Source organism: Pollachius pollachius (assembly GCF_949987615.1).
Source record: "Pollachius pollachius genome assembly, chromosome: 1".
Lineage (NCBI taxonomy): Eukaryota > Metazoa > Chordata > Actinopteri > Gadiformes > Gadidae > Pollachius > Pollachius pollachius.
The window spans coordinates 24,018,867-24,036,613 of NC_136934.1; the positions used below are offsets into that span (position 1 = coordinate 24,018,867).

The window sequence follows — 17,747 nt, forward strand, 5'->3', positions numbered from 1 at the left end:
AAGAGGTGTTTTTTGATTAGCAAAGGAGGGGATAGATTATGGAGAGGTTTTGTACCAGTCTGTCTGCCCCAGTTATCTTCCTGTGTTGGACACTGAATACCACAGAGGTTTATTACCAACTCTAAAGCCCTTACACAAAATTGTATACACAATTGTATACAGGGATGGGCTGGTCATCATTAGGTGTCAGGAGGCCGGTTTTTATTTATAAGGCTATTTTTGAACAGCTCCCTCATAACTTGCACCATTTTGAGACAACAGTCTAATGACACCTATGCATTACTGTCTAATGATCGTATTGTTTTGACCGTTTTGACCGTCAAAACAATGCACCTATGCATTACTGTCTAATGATCGTATTGTTTTGACCGTTTTTGTTTTGACCGTCCCTAAGGCCCAGTTTTCAGGCCCCTTATCATAGAATGAACTTCAAAACAACATGAGAGTGAGGGATCCCGTCACTCTGATAGAATGTTAGTCAATGGTTAAAGCTGTGACGCAGGTCCGTGGAGCTGTCTAGACTTGGCTGTCATGCTTCTTATCTGCATGTGTCAAATTTGTTAAATAATATTTATTACATGGTGTTTTATGTTGTTCACTGTTTGTTTTATTTGTATTTTATGCTGCTGCTGTCTCAAAGTTGTATTAGCACTAACAGGCTAATAGTCTAACAACAGAACTGTGATATACTGTGTAAACATCAAGCCAATAACATTTAAGATGAGCCTGTTCCCCATCTGTTAACAGTATGCAATAAGAATATTAAAAATGCTTAATTTCTTATTCTCGCTATCATTAATGGTCTGTTACCAGCCTGCTCGTTTTTCCTTTACAAATGGTCATAAAAATGTTATCAGTGCCTAATCGTAGTGCATAGGATTAGATATCCACATGTCGGGTCTGTTTTTATCTGGATGGTCTTTAGGTCAGGTAGGCAGGGTCTTTAATCATCACCACAATCGTAAACCAGAAGCTCTCTCTTTCAGAAAAATACATACACACACGCACACACACACATACACACGCACACACACACACACACAAACCCACACAAACACACACACACACACACACACACACACACACACACACACACACACACACTTTGTGGCTTATTTACACACACACTTTGTGTGTGTGTGTGTGTGTGTAAATAAGCCAATGCGACTCCAACCCCACACATGAGAGATAATAATGATTTCCCCTGACCCGATCCGCAAAGATGATCGGGTCAAAAGGGGACGGCTCGAAAGAATGTTGCATCAGGTATGGTTGGACCAACATCGAGTGGCGAAGTCACGCCTCTTCCGGTAGAGCCCATGGGCCCTATGAGATCGAAAAATATGAATGGGTTTCATTGGAGAGAAAATAAATATTTTCTGGTCCCAGTCTTTATATGCCCCGGATTAAACATATGTTGTTTGTGGATTTAATTATAATTTTTCATGCAAAGAAAACTAAACATTTTCGTACATTTTTTTTGCTAATGTTAGTTTTTTCCAAGGGGAGGTTAAAAGCATCGAAACAGGTGAAAACCATTATAAGTCGGGGCATGTGGAGAGTTTCAGTTATGCCGATGGGGAGATTGTCGGTCTTGTCCACGCCAGTCGCAGGGAGCGTGACATCACATACGAGACGTGTAGTCTTTCTCGTTGTGTTTCTCTACAGCAGGGGTATTGAACTAAAATCCAAATAGGTCCAGTTAGAGAAAATGTCCTCAAGCAAAGGTCCGGATCATTATGTCTAACTTGCGTTATGAGTCAGTGTGATATATATTGAAGTAGCCTAGTAGTTGTATCAACGTCTGCATGTAATCAACAACTGACAGATCAATATAGGAAGAACAATTCAAAAACATTTCGACAATATTTATTGTCACTTTTATACAATTATACAGATAATACTGAAGATATGTATTATTTAAGGAGGTTCAACTGACTCAACTGAAACTAATCTCTTCAAGTAAAAGAAGGGCTGCATTTAAAGTCAAAATGGTGAACATAAATATAATAATCTTAAAATAAAGATAAAAAATATATACTTTATTTTTAAAAAATTAAATAAAGTATAGCAGCAGCTTGAGTTTCCCCTTTTTCTTTTTGAACGTTTTAACAGTCTCAAACAATTCCAAAAACAGATATCTCAACACAATTGAACAGTTTTAGCTTCTCTTTCTTTCCCTCTTTTATGCACCCCCCGCCCCCCACTTTCTGTTGTTCAGTGAGAGAACTGAGCTCTAGCTTGTCCTGCCAGGAGTTTAAATCTAGGCTGGAATGATGTCAGGGCCATTCTCATGCACATGTGCAGGTGCTCATTAGTGAGCCTGGATCGATATTTACTTTTAATTATGTTCATTGCAGAGAAAGCTGCCTTGCAGCTGTATGTGGAGCCAAACATGGTCAATTTGTACAGGGCCAGTTTCCTCAGACCTGGGAAAGCTGTCTCAGAGACCATTTGGAGCCAGAAAGTGGCGGGGTCAGTTATTCCAAACTGCTCTTTCAGCGCCACATCTGCTTGGAGATCAATCAGTTGCATCTGGAGAGGCCCAGCATTTGCCCATTTGAAGTGCTGTCTGACTTCCTTTGAGAACCCACTGGCATCTGTTATTAGAAATGGGTTCTGAATGAACAAGGTGAGCTGCTGTCCAAAATGGAAGCTGTCAAAACATTTGGAGAAGTTTACAATCAGTTTATCGACAAAGTCACCAAAAGAAGACACATCTCTCTGTCCCTGAACCTGTTCCTGCACTGCTGGGAAGTGTGCACAGTCTCCCTGCAGGTCTTCCTTGAACACCTCTAGTTTCCTCTGAAAGGAGCGGACAGCTGTCATCAGTTCACAAATTGTATTGTCCTTGCCCTGTAGCTTCAAATTAAGTTCATTAAGGTGTGAAGTGATATCAACCAAAAAGGCCACATTATCCATCCTTTTCTGATCTTTTAAAAAGAGAGAAAACTCTGTTGCCTTCTGACTTCTGAGCTCTTCCAAGAAAGCTGCTACTTCCCTTCTGATGGACCAAAAGCGCTCTAACAGCCTGCCTTTGCTAAGCCATCTCACGTTGTTGTGCAGCAACAGATCATCAGCGTTTGCATCAACTTCTCTGAGGAATTCCCTGAGCATACGATGCTGATAGGAAGAGGATTCCCTGAGAAAATTTATCATCTTCATCATTGTGTTCATCACTTCAGCATGCTCATCTGACAGGGTGGAGCACAGGACAGATTGGTGTATTATACAGTGGTAAGAGATGAGCTCAGGATTGTCCTCTTTCATTCTTGCCACAGCTCCTTTCTCTCTCCCTATCATGGCAGGGGCTCCATCTGTGGTTATTGAAACCACTTGTTTTGGCCCTATTCCTCGCTTTGTTAACATCTCCTTAATGGCCAGGTAGATGTCCTCTCCTCTTGTACTGGTCTTAAGGGGAGTTACACCTAACACATCTTCACAGAACTCTTTCTTTTCTTGGTTGAAGAACCGTACATAAATTAACAGCTGAGCATTGTCAGACACAGTGGACTCATCTACAGCTAAGCCTACACATGGTACCTTATGAATAGCTTCATCCAGCTGGGCTAGCACATCCTGGGTTAACATTTCATTTTCCTTTGTGGCTGATGATGCTGACATGTGCTTTATTTTGTCACAAAGCTCTTCTTTTTGTTTCCCCTCAAGTAAGGTTTCAGCTACTGCACTCATGCACTCCTTGACAACCCCTCCATCAGTAAATGGCTTTTTGTGTTGACCCAAAATCCAAGTGACTCTGAGGGAACATTCATTAGCACGTTGTTGGGCAGTGAATGAATGGGTCAGGATCCGGGTGGATTGTTCATATTGGGCTCTGAGACTGCTTATTTTTTGTGACCGCAGTTCAGACTTAAGTGGGTATGTCTGGTGAAAAACTTTGTGCTTTGTCTCATAGTGGCCTTTCACGTTGCCACTTTTTATGAGTGCCACTGTCTCTGAGCATATGAGACAGACTGGTTTTGTGTTTCCAGTGGGAAGAATGAACATGAATAAGTCTGTCCATTCTGGGTTGAAAACTCTGTTTTCGCTGTCCACTTTTCTCTTCTTAGAGAGCGCCATGTGTAGTTATTTTTCTGACTCCGGCTCACTGTCTATCTCGCTGTCTTTCTCACTCTTCTCCCGCTGCCTTTCTCACTCTTCTCCTGCTTTATTTCTCACTCTTCTCCCGCTGTCTTTTTAACTCTTCTCCCGCTGTCTTTCTCACTCTTCTCCCGCTGTCTTTTTAACTCTTCTCCCGCTGTCTTTCTCACTCTTCTCCCGCTGTATTACTTACTCCTACTCTTCTCCCGCTGTCGTTCTCTTTCTTCTCCCGCTGTCTTTCTCACTCTTCTCCTGCTGTCTTAGCTGCCTTCTCCCGCTGTATTATTCACTCTTATCTGACTTTTTTCTCTGTAATTCTCGGACTTCTCATCTCTCGCATGATCGCTCACTCTCTGTGAGACGGGCAGCCTGCGCCGGGAATGCACAGATTCGATTGGCTGAGTAGCATCACGTAGGATGGTTTAACTCGAATGCAATTGGTCAGTGGATTTCTTGATTCGCTAAACCAGTACCGTAAAGTTTGGAAACGCTGCGCCGGTCGCGCCCCGTCAACATTTAAAATACTTAATTTTTTACTATAGGTCCGGGTCCGTATAGGACGGCGTCTGGGTCCGGACACGGACCGCGGTCCGCCTGTTAATGACCCCCGCTCTACAGCCTTAAACTGAACAATTGGCCCATGGGCTCTACCGGAAAGGGCGTGACTTCGCCACTCTATGCCATGGACGTATTATAGAATGGACAGCGGATTCCAAAATGGCGCCCATTCATTCGTATGAAAACTGCTCAATTTCGCAGGGCAACATCAAGGAGAGATTGGCTTCCGAATCATGGGAGCCTAGCCACGACCTAGTTCATGACGTACCGGATGCACAAATATTCATTGTTTTCTAGCATTGTTAGCACTGTAGCATCATAAGCGAGAGGAAGTACAAGTTTACTTCATAAATATGAAAGATTGCTCCATATAACACCAACAACATAGTAAATGTATGTAGGCCTAGAAAAAAATACAGTTCAATGTTATTGCTTAAGAAACATTCCTTCCAACTATTAATAAAAAATGCAATCAATAATCTATATACAAATAAATGGTTACATATCGATCAGCAACGAGGTTGGAGTAGCCTACCAACATAAATAATTGTAATACACACTGTTAACTGTCACACAGCTAAACAAGCAAATGAAAAATGAAATACTAACGCAACTGAAATGTTTAGTAGGCTATTAACAATATTATGAAAATGATACAGTAATGCACCCGTTCTTTGTCTTTGGATCTTTTGAATAAATGGGTATGGTGAATCGCAATGATCGCAAGCAGAGGAACGTGAGAGTCATTGAGCAGCAGCTGAACCAGTCTAAAAAATCCCTTTAAGATAAAAAGTTACCACAGTGACTAAAAACCATCAACGTCATTCATGTTAAGTAAAAGGAAAAACCTCGGACACGAGAAGTTAACGGAGCCGTGCACTAGGCCCTCTCGAATGCTGGGCCGAAACAACATTTGTTTCACTACGACTCCTTTCAGCTGCCCACCCCTCCTTCTCCATCAAAAAATAATAACATAAAACGGCTAATAAAACGCTTGAGGTGACGTTTTGAAAAGAGAAAACTTACATTGACGTCATAGCCGAATTGACGTCACAGCCAAAGGGGGCGTGCCCCACAGCCAATGACCGGCTGGATTCCCGGAATGGGGCGTGTTTCTTATCTTCTTTTAACAGGAGTCCCTTCCTGACCGGCTTCGTCACATAGACTCCCATGAGTGGAAGTGAATTTCGTTCACTATTTATTTATTTATTGTAGACTTTTATATTTGATATTTTTTATCACTATGCTGGGTCTGTGCCTGTACGTGCCTGTTCCCTACTCCGACCCCATCGAGGTGCAGTACTTTGAGTCCGACCGCCTGCCTACTGAGCTCAAATCGCTCTTCAAACTCAGCGTCTTCCTGCCGTCTCAGGAGCTCTCGAAGTACCAGAAATGGAGAAAGGTAGAAGTCTACTTTTTTATTTTGTTTTAACTCTCGCATTTGGCGCATTCTTAGTCTTTAGATGGTCTCTATTGTTCGCATTTGTGTGTACATAATTGTCATTATTTTCTCTATAAAATGTCCTTGTCGTTCAATGGAATGCGTTGTGGCGCCGACCGGCATGGCTAGGCTGAAAGGGCTAGAGATGCCGGTGCTAGGCTAACAGCGGTAGAGAAGCCGGCGCTAGGCTAACAGCGGTAAAGAAGCCGGCGCTAGGCTAACAGCGGTAGAGAAGCCGGCGCTAGGCTAACAGCGGTAGAGAAGCCGGCGCTAGGCTAACAGCGGTAGAGAAGCCGGCGCTAGGCTAACAGCGGTAGAGAAGCCGGCGCTAGGCTAACAGCGGTAGAGAAGCCGGCCCTTGGCTAACAGCGGTATAGAGAGGCAGAACCAGAAGCCGGGTGGCTCGTGCCTTCCACATAGAAGGATTCATAATTTCGCAGCCTGGACGAAAAGGCCCAACAACAGCCTCCCACTGCGCTATTTCTACCAGGTCGGTCTTTCACTTCAAACTCCCTAATACGTAAAAATCGAGGTGGCGGGTTCCCTAAAATATGCCTTGTTTTTATACTATATATATGCGCATAAAATAAAGGATATTATTATAATTTGTGTTGGTAATATAGTGGATGCCAAATTTAATGAATGGGTTAGGGTCGTCGTGTAACTTTGTGCCTCCAGAATGAATGTTACATTGGGACGTCCAGGATCCAGATTATGGGCAGGCTGATTCACTTGTGTATATACATGGATTTATTGCATGCATTGTGGCGGGCCTTGATGTTTGCTGTAGCTCTTCCCTTGGAGCAGAATGTAGAGCAGATGGAATTTGATCGCTCTGGTTGTTGGCGGGTCGTACAAGGTTTAAAGATAGACCGGCACCGGCACTTTCTACCGGTCTGGTTGTTATTTTTCAATGATTTAATGCAACCAGTCTTAAGGGCATGGACATTCTTAGGTCTGGTCATCTTGTCCTTGGCGTGGGGCAAGACACTTCTGGTATTGCATTTAACATTTTGCATGCTGTAAAGTTGGTATGGCGAGTCTTATATCATAACACAATATGCGTATGAAGGAGATACTATTTAATATCGAGTTATGGCTAGTTGAACGCTTTGGAAAGGGAGTGCTTGTTCCTCAGAGTGACTTATAAATCTACTTTTCCTCGGTGGTACAAAATAAAGGCCTGTTCGGTTCAGCGTGTTATTATGTTTAAGCCTTAAGGCACTGGTCTTGAATGCATGATAAAGTGGCTGCTCATTACGCTTTTCATCTAGACTACTTTTCTTTTTCCAGAAACCTCCGGTCCGAGAGGAGTCCAAATCAAGCCAGCTTGACTTTGAGGAGTTCGTCCACTACCTCCAGGACTACGAGAAAGACCTCAAGCTGGTGGTCAAGAGTCTGGATAAGAAACACTCAGGTGAGACCAGAGTCTTCCTCCTCACTACTTATTCTTCCTCATTCCCCACCTCCTCTTTCTCACGCACCAAACCCACTTATGTTGGTTCCATTTAAAGGTTGTTTTATGGTCATCTTGTCTTTTTGAAGGTGGTATTGACGCCAGCATGTTGAAGCAGTCTCTCCAGGACCTGGGCGTCCACATCTCTCAGCAGCACGCCCAGAGCGTCCTTCACAGGTAATGGCAGCAAGAAACCAATGGTCTCAGAACTTTCAATATTTTTTATTTATTTACTTATGTTTTGATGTGAATGAACTGCAGCCAATTAAATTAAATGTTTGATGTCATCTTTTTTCTTTTCTTTTTTTTATACAGCATGGATAGAAATGGGACTATGACCATAAGCTGGAATGAGTGGAGTGACTACCCCGTCGTCCCAGCAACGGAGAACATCCCAGAGATCATCCTCTACTGGAAGCACTCAACGGTAGGAAACTTCCAAGGTGTAGGCCTGACTGATGGTGAGGTGTGTCCTGACCTTTTGATAGCAACCCCTCCCTTTCTTGTCCATTATAATGGGTAAATGGGTCAGTTCCTATGCACTGCTGCTCATTTGGTAGCAGTTAAGCCACCACAGGTTGTAGTGTCAGGACAAGGATTACCACGGCGGATGGCTCTGGTTATCGGCCCATATGTAACTGAGGAGGGACGGGTAGGGGGGGGGGGGGGGGGTTTATCTGCTCTGTGCAGGGGAGGATGATGCAACTTCTCACTAATGACTCTTAACAGCCGTCGCTCAATGTCTGGTTTGATGCCTGATGTAGTTCCTAGTTATAGTGAATAAGGTGTACCTTATTTGTGGGTTAGCTGTTCATTACTCAGTGCGGTGTGACATTTGTGTATAAGAAGTGTATATCAATAGCACTTGTTCTCTGTGTTTGTAAAGATCTTTGACGTGGGCGAGAACCTGATGGTGCCAGATGAGTTCTCGCTGGAGGAACGCCTGTCAGGGATGTGTTTGAGGCACCTGGTGGCAGGGGGAGGGGCGGGCGTTGTCTCCCGCACCTGCACCGCCCCACTGGACCGCCTCAAAGTCATGATGCAGGTCAGTGGTCAACACGGACTCCAAATAACTGGTCCTTTTTATTTTTTTGGGTTGGAGACGCACCACGACCCCAAAAGAAATTATTTTTATTATTCACTATTTAGGTGAGCGCTGCATGCAGCGCTCAACTATTGTTCTTCATAAGTTTTATTCTTTCTTTCCTCTTTATTATTCTCTACAAACTTCGGGACCTATCTCGTTCCTCAATTTTTCACCTAGAGACACCTACTTTTTTTTTTTAACATGGGAGTCAATGGGACTTCAACTGTTTAAGACGTAACTAAATCAATTTTCAACCGTTTATCTTCGTTCAAACCATTTAACACATCTACGCACTTGTAGTTGGTCTCATTGATTTACGTTGACGCTGGAGCATGAGGACGTTCAGCAGTGTTGCCAGATTGAGCGTTTTTTCCACTCTACCGGGCTACTTTTAATCATGCACCGGCTCGCTATTCTCTTAACACACACACACACACACACACACACACACACACACACACACACACACACACACACCACCCCCCCCCCCCCCCCCAAGCAGGGCAATACATTTGACCTTTCAGATACTTCAATTAATTTTACATGTCTGCATTTTTAGCAATGCTTTGCGCTATTCATTCAGCTGTCACTTTATTTTTTTCCAACCGTTTACATTTCTTTAAATTGTGTGCATGTTTACATTGTTTACTAATTTCTATTCATGGATTGAAAAACAATCAAATGAATACTCACACCTTGCCATGAGTAATTTGCCATACAGGTTAGTAACCACTGATCTATCACCACACAAGGTGACGTCTCCTGCACAACTATGTCCCGTCCATTCAGATGTGCTGACGCACTGACTCTGTTGCAAGGGCCTCACTTGCTAGCGCATTGCGTAACCAACTGGTTAATGAGTACAGGAGCGGGTCGAAGAGTGACGGGTTAGTCTGGGATGTTGTGCTCTTCCACCAATAGAAACATGGGTCAGGGTGTCGAGGTGTGGGGAGCTGAAGTCCCAAGCCATTGGCCTCGTGCGTCAATAGGTATTGTGACACGGGTCATCTTTGATATTCTGCCACGGAGGAAAGTGTTGACTCTCCACACACTGAACTTTGTCAGACTGACACAGTAAGGCAGGGGAAGGGAGCTGAGGCCAACTGTGCCTCATTTACGACTAAACCATCCCACTGTCTTCTCGCCCCTCAGGTTCATGGTTGCCGTGCCAACAACATGTGCATCATGAGCGGCTTGACCCAGATGGTGAGAGAGGGTGGCGTGCGCTCCCTATGGCGGGGAAATGGTGTAAACATAATCAAGATCGCCCCGGAAACTGCACTCAAGTTCATGGCCTATGAACAGGTACTGTATTGTCTGACCACTGCCTAGCAGTAAGGGGTAGCTTAGCGCTCCCCTATTTTACTGCCTCATAGAGGTAGTGGCTAGCCTAGCATGCCCCCAGCATGCCAAAGCACTAGCAGCAGCCTGGTTAGCTAAATTATTTCCTCTGTTGTGTTGCCAGATCAAGCGGATGATCGGCAGCGACAATGCGACTCTGACCATCGTGGATCGCTTTGTGGCGGGATCAATGGCTGGAGTTATCGCTCAGAGCTCCATCTACCCCATGGAGGTAAGACACACCCCTCCCCCCAGCTTACACCTCCTCACTCGCCACATCAGAATACAGTGATATTAGATAAAGATAGTGCATTCAGGGGTTGTTGTGTTGGCGGCAGTAGCTCAGGAGGTACAACTGGTCGGCTGGGGACCGGAAGGTTGCTAAATAGATCCCCGGCTCCTCCTAGCTGAGTTTCGAGGTGTCCCTGAGCAAGACGTCTCACCCTGACGAGCTGGCTGTCGCCCTGCGTGTGTGTTTCCGCCGTCGGTGTGTATGACTGAATGGTTGTGTGTGGCTTTAGACAAAAGCGGCAGCAAAATCCCCTAAATGTAAATGTTACCATGCTCATGGCTCCGCCCCCTCCCCAGATGTTGAAGACGAGACTAGCGCTGAGGAGGACGGGACAGTTCTCTGGGATCTTGGACTGTGCTTGGCAGATCTTCAGGAGGGAGGGGCTCAGGGCCTTCTACAGGGGCTACGTCCCCAACGTGCTGGGCATCATCCCCTACGCCGGAATCGACCTCGCCGTCTACGAGGTGAGGCCCCACCTCTTTGAACTTCCTGTGTATGGTCATGTGACCTTTTAGTCAAATGACTAACTAAAAGGTCATGTGACCTTTTTAGTCAAATGACTAACTTTAGTCAAATGACTAACAAGGTAACCTTTACTCTGATGTCCTCTCAGACCCTCAAGAACCGCTGGCTGCAGGAGTACGGCTCCAACCGCAGTGACCCGGGTGTCCTGGTGCTGCTGGGCTGTGGCACCGTGTCCAGTACCTGTGGGCAGCTCGCCAGCTACCCCCTCGCCCTGGTCCGCACCCGCATGCAAGCCCAAGGTAGACACTGCTCCTACCGTTCTAGACGACTGGATGATTTATGGTCTGAAGTACCTCTGATCGGTGGCCTGTTATGTGTCAACCACCTGATGCTAACTTCCTCTTGTCTGTGCCCCTCCCCCCAGCCACCAAGGAGGGCAGCCGGCAGGTGTCGATGACTGGCGTCTTCAGACACATCCTCCAAACAGAGGGACCCACTGGTCTCTACCGGGGCCTGGGGCCCAACTTCCTCAAGGTCATCCCAGCAGTTAGCATCAGCTATGTGGTGTACGAGCACATCAAGACATCGCTGGGTGTGACCTCGCGCTGATGCTTGACCCCGCAGTGACACTTGACATTTGGGGGGGCTTCTCACTCTGTGAATAAAACCCGAGACTAAAGGGACATGAGGAGCCTCCTGAGAAGGGGGCTCCTGCTGCTATTTCTGGTGGAAGGAGAGGAGGATCACGGGACCAAAGGACTTCTGTCCCTTTGCCAGTCCGTTTGCCTGAAGACAAATATGTTTCTCCATGTCGGGTTTCCACGTTCAGAGTCGGTGCTGGAAGAGGCTTTGGTTTGAGTTAACGGTTCTAGTTAGATTTTATCTTTCTGCAAACCGCCTTCTTCGGTCTTCACAGGAGAGATTCGTATTTATTATGTCCATCCAGTATTTATAGTTTTTTTACTTGATCCTTTTAAAGAGTGTCCTTAAGTCAGACTGGGCTATGGGAGTTGTCTGTTTGGAATATTCAGACTCTGAGAGTTGTCTGTCAGTTTAGACCACTAGGTATCTAGCCAAGTACCACCCTGGAAATCCTTTTGTTTTTTTTTTCTTTAATAAGCAGCACAAACCTCTGGATCTGCTGCCTCAGATGATCTGATCTGATCTGTTCCTGGTCCAAAGTGATGTATTGTCTTGTCATAGTAATGTTTTAAAAACTAATACTGATGATGAAGAATGTATGAGCAACATACTGCACTTTTATCAAAAATTGTGAACTAAAGAATCGGTTAACTTCTTTTGTAAAAAACGATTGAAAGGATTATTTTTTTATGGACCTTTTCTAATTAAAATAAATGCTATTTCTTGTAAAACTGCTATTTTTAGGTTCTCTGCAAAAATAATTACATTAATACACAGGTAAATGTTCTGCAACTATCTAGAAGTTGATAAATAAAGCAACTTCCTTTGGCTTGTCTACTAATGCTATGTCAGGTCTACAACAGGGGGTCCGCGACCCCTAGGGGGTCCGTGGAGGTACTGCAGGGGGTCGCGAAAGTTTTAGTTGATTAGACGGATTTTATTTTTATATTCCCCCGCAATTTTTTTCACAAATTGAAATGTCTTTAAATACACATTAACATGAATCCAACACACTAGCCGCGTTAACATGGACACTTTTGATCCGATTTCTAATTGGAATAGATCTTTTCCTATCATGCGATCCGAATGTTCTATATATATGGCATTCTCGCGCACACCCGACACATCTGGACTGGCTGCGACAGTTTTATGGATTTGATTTTAATGAAAGCCCTGCAGGAGAGCGCTTTTCTCTGCCTGCTCCTTCAATTAAACATATATACAACGAGATGGTAAAAAAAAAAACTGAAGGAACGGTACAAATTAAGGCATGCAAAAATATATATACACACAGCATTTTATAATCCACTATTCAATGCCTATAAACAAACAATGTATAGCCAAAAATATATATATTTGAAAGCCCGGATCTAATAACGGGTCCATTGACCGGGGGTTGGGAATCGCTTTTGACTGTTATAGACGGTGGGCCGAGACGCCGTATCAGCTTTAGTTTTTGAAAATAATGATCCCCATGGAGGGAGAACCTGGATCTTTGAAGTTTTAAAGTTTATTTTTTTCTCAATCAGATTTTCCTTGTTGGCACTCGTAATTCTTGCACATTTTTTCATAATCATAGTTTAAAGTTCGTTAAATTTTCAGGCAAACGCGGCAGCCTACTATGTCAGTGGAACCAATGGCACGCAGCGCTACAAATCACGTGATGTTATTAAACCAATCAGACGGAGATGCTAGGAACAGCTGTTGATCTAAACATTTACCTGGTGGACACATCACGAAATATTATAAGCTAAATAAGAAGCTTACACGTGTGTGGGTAAGTATTAATGTTGTTGGAAAATGCTAGCTATGTGCTAGTTATTTGTATAACCTTTGCGAGGCGGCGTGAGCTTCACGCGTGAAGCGTAGGAGACCTGAATCTATATTTCAATATCACTGACTATTCTCATCGAGTTTATATTAACATTATTCATGTCACACGATGTGAATAACCCAAATTGTTGGAGGTTAAGCTGTGGCAATTTGGCAGCTGGCCAGCGTCATTAAGAGCTTGTTAAGCCACGCACTCAGTATAAGTGTGTGAGTATAAGTAACGTTACTGGTTATTATATTGGTGTTGCCGTTATACCCAGAGAGAGGGATAACAGAAGGAATTTAAATGATCTAAAGACATGGTTCTCTGTGGTATACCCCAGTCAGCAAATTTCAAACAGTGAAGTAAACCCCCCTGAAATGTTGTTGAGCATAATGGCATGTTTTAATAGTTAGGCTAATAATGTATTGATTCATTAGATAAAAATGGACCTTTCTGTCTAAGTTTAAATTGTATTTAAACCAGCTTCGTGCCATATCAATTATGTGAAAGATGAATTCAACTAATGGAGTAACAATATTTCCACTAGGTGATACTCCCATGGCAGACAATGAGAAATGGTGCTCAAACCATACACTGTTGGTGAGTTAACTTTTATTCTAATATCTAACTGTTAATAAATCAGAATGCTTGGTAACATATTTACAGAAACAAATAACATTAACATGAACAGTACTCTTGTTTTCACCATGTGTTCTTGAACACGGCACTGGTTGATGAAGGGTGTTAGCCTCTCATGCTGGCCCTGGAACCACTAGTCATCTTCAAATGACCTATTGCCACAGTTTGTGCATTGGCACAGGTTTGTACATGGCAGCTCATGCATTTTGCAAGTGCACCTGCCCTTAACACAGTTTGTTTTTTTACAAGAGCAGTGCACCAGTTCAAGGATTGCCTCTGGAGCTGGGGGAAGGGTCATCCAGTCCACTTCTAAGAATTCTCCTGCCATCTTCCAGCCATGACATTCAGGGGCAGGAATATCAGGCCTACAGTCAAGGCTCCTTCTGTGGACTGCAGCCTGATAGTTAGCACGCTGGATGTGCTTGTCCAAGCAGTCTTTGTTTGGAGGTAAGTCTCTCTCAGAGCACTTTCCTGACTTGAACAGCTTAACTCTTGCCTTGTTAACATCCATACACTCCTGATCATACAGGTCACATGTGAAAGCCTCCACTGCCTTGCAATGAGGTAATGATGTCCTGACAGGTCGAGACTATCTTCCTTCTGTCTTCCAACATGACCTCAACACGCTCATTGTCTGACGGTTCCATTGAAATTCCACATGTCCATGCGCTAGGTTAAAAAGTTGATCTGGTACCATATTTAGGGCACTCTCAAGTGTCAGGTCCTTTGCTGTTGGAGGCCAAGGGAGCTTTGGTGAACTTTTTGCTGTGTTTCGAATGATATCTTTGAGTGTGAGAGCGGCATGATATAATAGCCGAGAACTATCTTTTGTGAAGTTGCCTGTATTATGTTTTGTGTGACTTGACCCTGGTGTGTCTGCATCATTGCCCTCAGATTCACTGTTGGATGAGGAGGTGGAGGAGGCAGCAACTTCCTGAAGGATCTCCTCAGCTGTCAGATCATCAACATATACAAAGTATGTTGTTGATGCTTTCTGAAATTTTAAGAAAGGATGCGACTTCTGAAGTCTGGCCTTTAGAGAATGTGCCTTGTAAGATGACACGGTAAGTCCTTCCCTTTGTCTAACAATGTCTTTAAACAGCATAGTAAGCCTAGAGAGTCGTAGCACCTCTCTTCCTCTTAACAGTCTCTCCTCAATCACTGTCGCACAGAAGTGCTTGTATGCATTTTCATACAGGTTGCGCTCTGTCTCTTTTGTTTTTTTAGAAAGATACCTGGTGTAGTCCCGGAAGCAGGTAAAGTGATACCTTGCCTCACTGGCCACCAAGTCCCTGTCCCGAATGTGGAGAAGCAGACACTCGTCTTTCCTGCCTTCAGCTGCAAGAAGCAATTTCCCGGCTGTGAGTGTTTCACATTGCATTAGTTTTTCTTTAATTCTTTTCCGGGTGTACGATTGGTGTTTGGATTTGTCATGTTTGCAGATAATGCACTGAACTGGCAGAAGGTGTGGTGCCCGCTTGGATGTGCAGAGGTCAGAGGTGTGTGACCTCAGAGCCCGGGTCTTCGCTGCAGTTCCCTCACCATCCTCTGCTTCTTTTTCTACCCCTGGCACTAAAAGGCAAGAAGCAGACAACACATTTAGGCCTCTCTTCCATAACATTAACAGATTAAAGGGATGGTTCAACATTTTGGCAAATTTGCCCATTGCCATAATCGCTATAGTCATAGCAGTAGGTTCGTTAACCTTTAATTGTCAGTGTAAGCTATTTTTAGAACGGCGGAGCGAAGCAGCAGGCTGCTCAGAGCTACACTATGGAGGCTAAGGGAAATTCTTGGTTTCTCTCATCAAACTAATCAAATACACAATCCAACCACTCAAACGCTCTGGACAATCACCACGCTATGAGATAATAACGAAACGTTACGAGACGGAGTTGTTTAAGAGGTAAATTCAAGCAAAACCGCTGATGCGAGTTGCGTTCAGGGACAGTTTTTCAGCAAGCAGTCTCTGCATTTACCTCAAACGGCTCCGTTTCGTAACATTCCATTATTATCTCATAGCGTGGTGAATATGCAGCTCACAACTTGTCCACAAAAGCGTTTTGGGATTTTGTATTCGATGAGGGAAACCAAGAAATCCCATGAGCCTCCGTAGCGTAGCTTTGAGCAGCTCACGGCTCTGCTCCGCCGTTCTAAAAATAGCTTGCACCAACAATTAAAGGTAACGAACCTACTGCTATGACTATAGGGATTATGGCAATGGGCCAATTTGCCAAAATGTTGAACTATCCCTTTAAAGATGTCAGGCTACTGGCATCACAATTATTATTTTGACCCTCAGTCACACTTCCAAAAAACTCTTTAATTTACAGTTGGGGACAAAACATCAGCTACTCTAAAAATAGGCCGTATGTGTGTGTATATATCAACAATCAACCTCAGTCAGTTCTTATCAAAAATACTAAATTCTATTTTTTTTATTGTTTACCATTTTTATTGGCAAATAAAGAAGAAACAAAATTACCGACTTTCAATATAGTAAATGATCTGAGGTGGGAAATCTTTTGTATGTGTAAGATTGGTAACTAACAATTTTGTTTTTCTCTAGTTGAGAGAAGAAGACGACATCTGGTTGAAACGTTGCAGGCAAGTATCCAATAAATGGGGGGCTTTAATCAAGTGTGCGATTTTTTTTTTTCTTTTTAATATTGGTAAGGCAACAAAACTTATTTTGATGCATTAGGTATTTTGTAGTGTCAGATTTTCACTTTATCTCAATTTATAGTCAGTGGACATTTTTATCCCATTGACCTCCCGTGTGTGTGTGTGTGGCACCAGGCATTAAACTGAAGGAATCTCATTCATATTGATTATGTTAATTTTGTTAATAACTTGGATATAAATTATTTTTTTCTTGTGTTTACACAAAAACTCAGATGGTGTCTCTCACCGAAGCGGGCGAGAGACACCATCAACTGGGACGAGGGGGCGTACACCCTCTCACACACCTGGGATTCCCTGCTCCAGAGACCACCCAGGGTGGAGGGGGAGCAGCCAGCTCGGCAGACCTGTCCGAGGCTAACATTATGTGCTACAGGGGGCTCAGGGGGAAACACCAGGAACATCCAGCGAGAAAGTTGTTATATCCGATTTTTTTCCACCCACATAACTTATGTCATACGAGTTACAAAGTTTGGTTCTCAAATGTAATTTGCATAATGTAATTGTGTTTTCATATTGTTTTTATTCACAGATTCACAGCTGAAGTTCAAGATTCACATTGACATGACTATTCTTTTCTTATTGGACACCTACCCTCTTTTTCTGCCTCCTTGTAAAATAAAGGCGCCTTTTCAAATCTTCTCTGGGCTCGTTTTATGTTTGTGATGTTGGTGAAGTGGCTGTAGCAGTCTCTGTGGTAGCCACAGTTAGCTGGAATAGCAGCAGGTTCCTGAAGTTTGAGGTTCACAGTTAACTTATTTGAAAGGACAGATAATGAAAGCACACATAATAAATAAAAAGATATATAGTCAAAGTTAATTTCCATTTTCAGTCTCTTGGCAAGCCAAAGCCAGCCATATAACTACTATATAGTATGACGACAAACCTGGGTTCTAAGATTAAATCTCAGCACTGCCTCTTCTGCCACAGTACTCTCTCTGGTACCAAGGTCTTTCCAGAGAAACAAGGCAGCAATAAATTTCCTCCATCCTGTGTCTGTAAACGGGGTTACAGGACCATCTTTTTCCGAAACATGCATACAGCACTCCATTGTTTGCTAGCTAACGTAGTTTCAACAAGAGAAATGTAGTGTGGCTAATTGCGAAGTCATTTTTGTCGGATTGACAGGTGGAAAGAACTGTACTCCGATGCCGGTACTGACAGCAGTTAAACAAAATATCCCTGGTAACCGCCAGCAAACAAAGAAAAAACTTAAACCCCCGGGAA

At 43.6% G+C, this 17,747-nt stretch overlaps 1 protein-coding gene and 1 long non-coding RNA gene across 3 annotated transcripts; both read left to right on the plus strand.

Annotated features, from left to right (window-relative positions):
- Positions 1 to 5,834: 5,834 nt before the first annotated feature.
- Positions 5,835 to 12,064, plus strand: slc25a25a (solute carrier family 25 member 25a). The gene is made up of 10 exons (XM_079756324.1): positions 5,835 to 6,061; positions 7,394 to 7,517; positions 7,646 to 7,733; positions 7,872 to 7,983; positions 8,443 to 8,601; positions 9,796 to 9,948; positions 10,109 to 10,216; positions 10,573 to 10,740; positions 10,890 to 11,040; positions 11,166 to 12,064. The coding sequence occupies exons 1-10, from the start codon at positions 5,903 to 5,905 to the stop codon at positions 11,348 to 11,350; spliced, it is 1,407 nt and encodes a 468-aa protein (XP_079612450.1). The 5' UTR covers positions 5,835 to 5,902; the 3' UTR covers positions 11,351 to 12,064.
- Positions 12,065 to 12,886: 822 nt separating this feature from the next.
- Positions 12,887 to 17,563, plus strand: LOC307085284. Of its 2 annotated transcripts, XR_013812360.1 has the most exons (7): positions 12,887 to 13,160; positions 13,747 to 13,799; positions 14,093 to 14,285; positions 14,733 to 14,902; positions 15,066 to 15,199; positions 15,281 to 15,417; positions 16,408 to 17,563. It is a non-coding gene; the product is annotated as an uncharacterized lncRNA (long non-coding RNA). The 2 variants fall into 2 exon arrangements; XR_013812359.1 differs by having other exon boundaries at positions 13,747 to 14,285.
- The last annotated feature ends 184 nt before the right edge of the window (positions 17,564 to 17,747 follow it).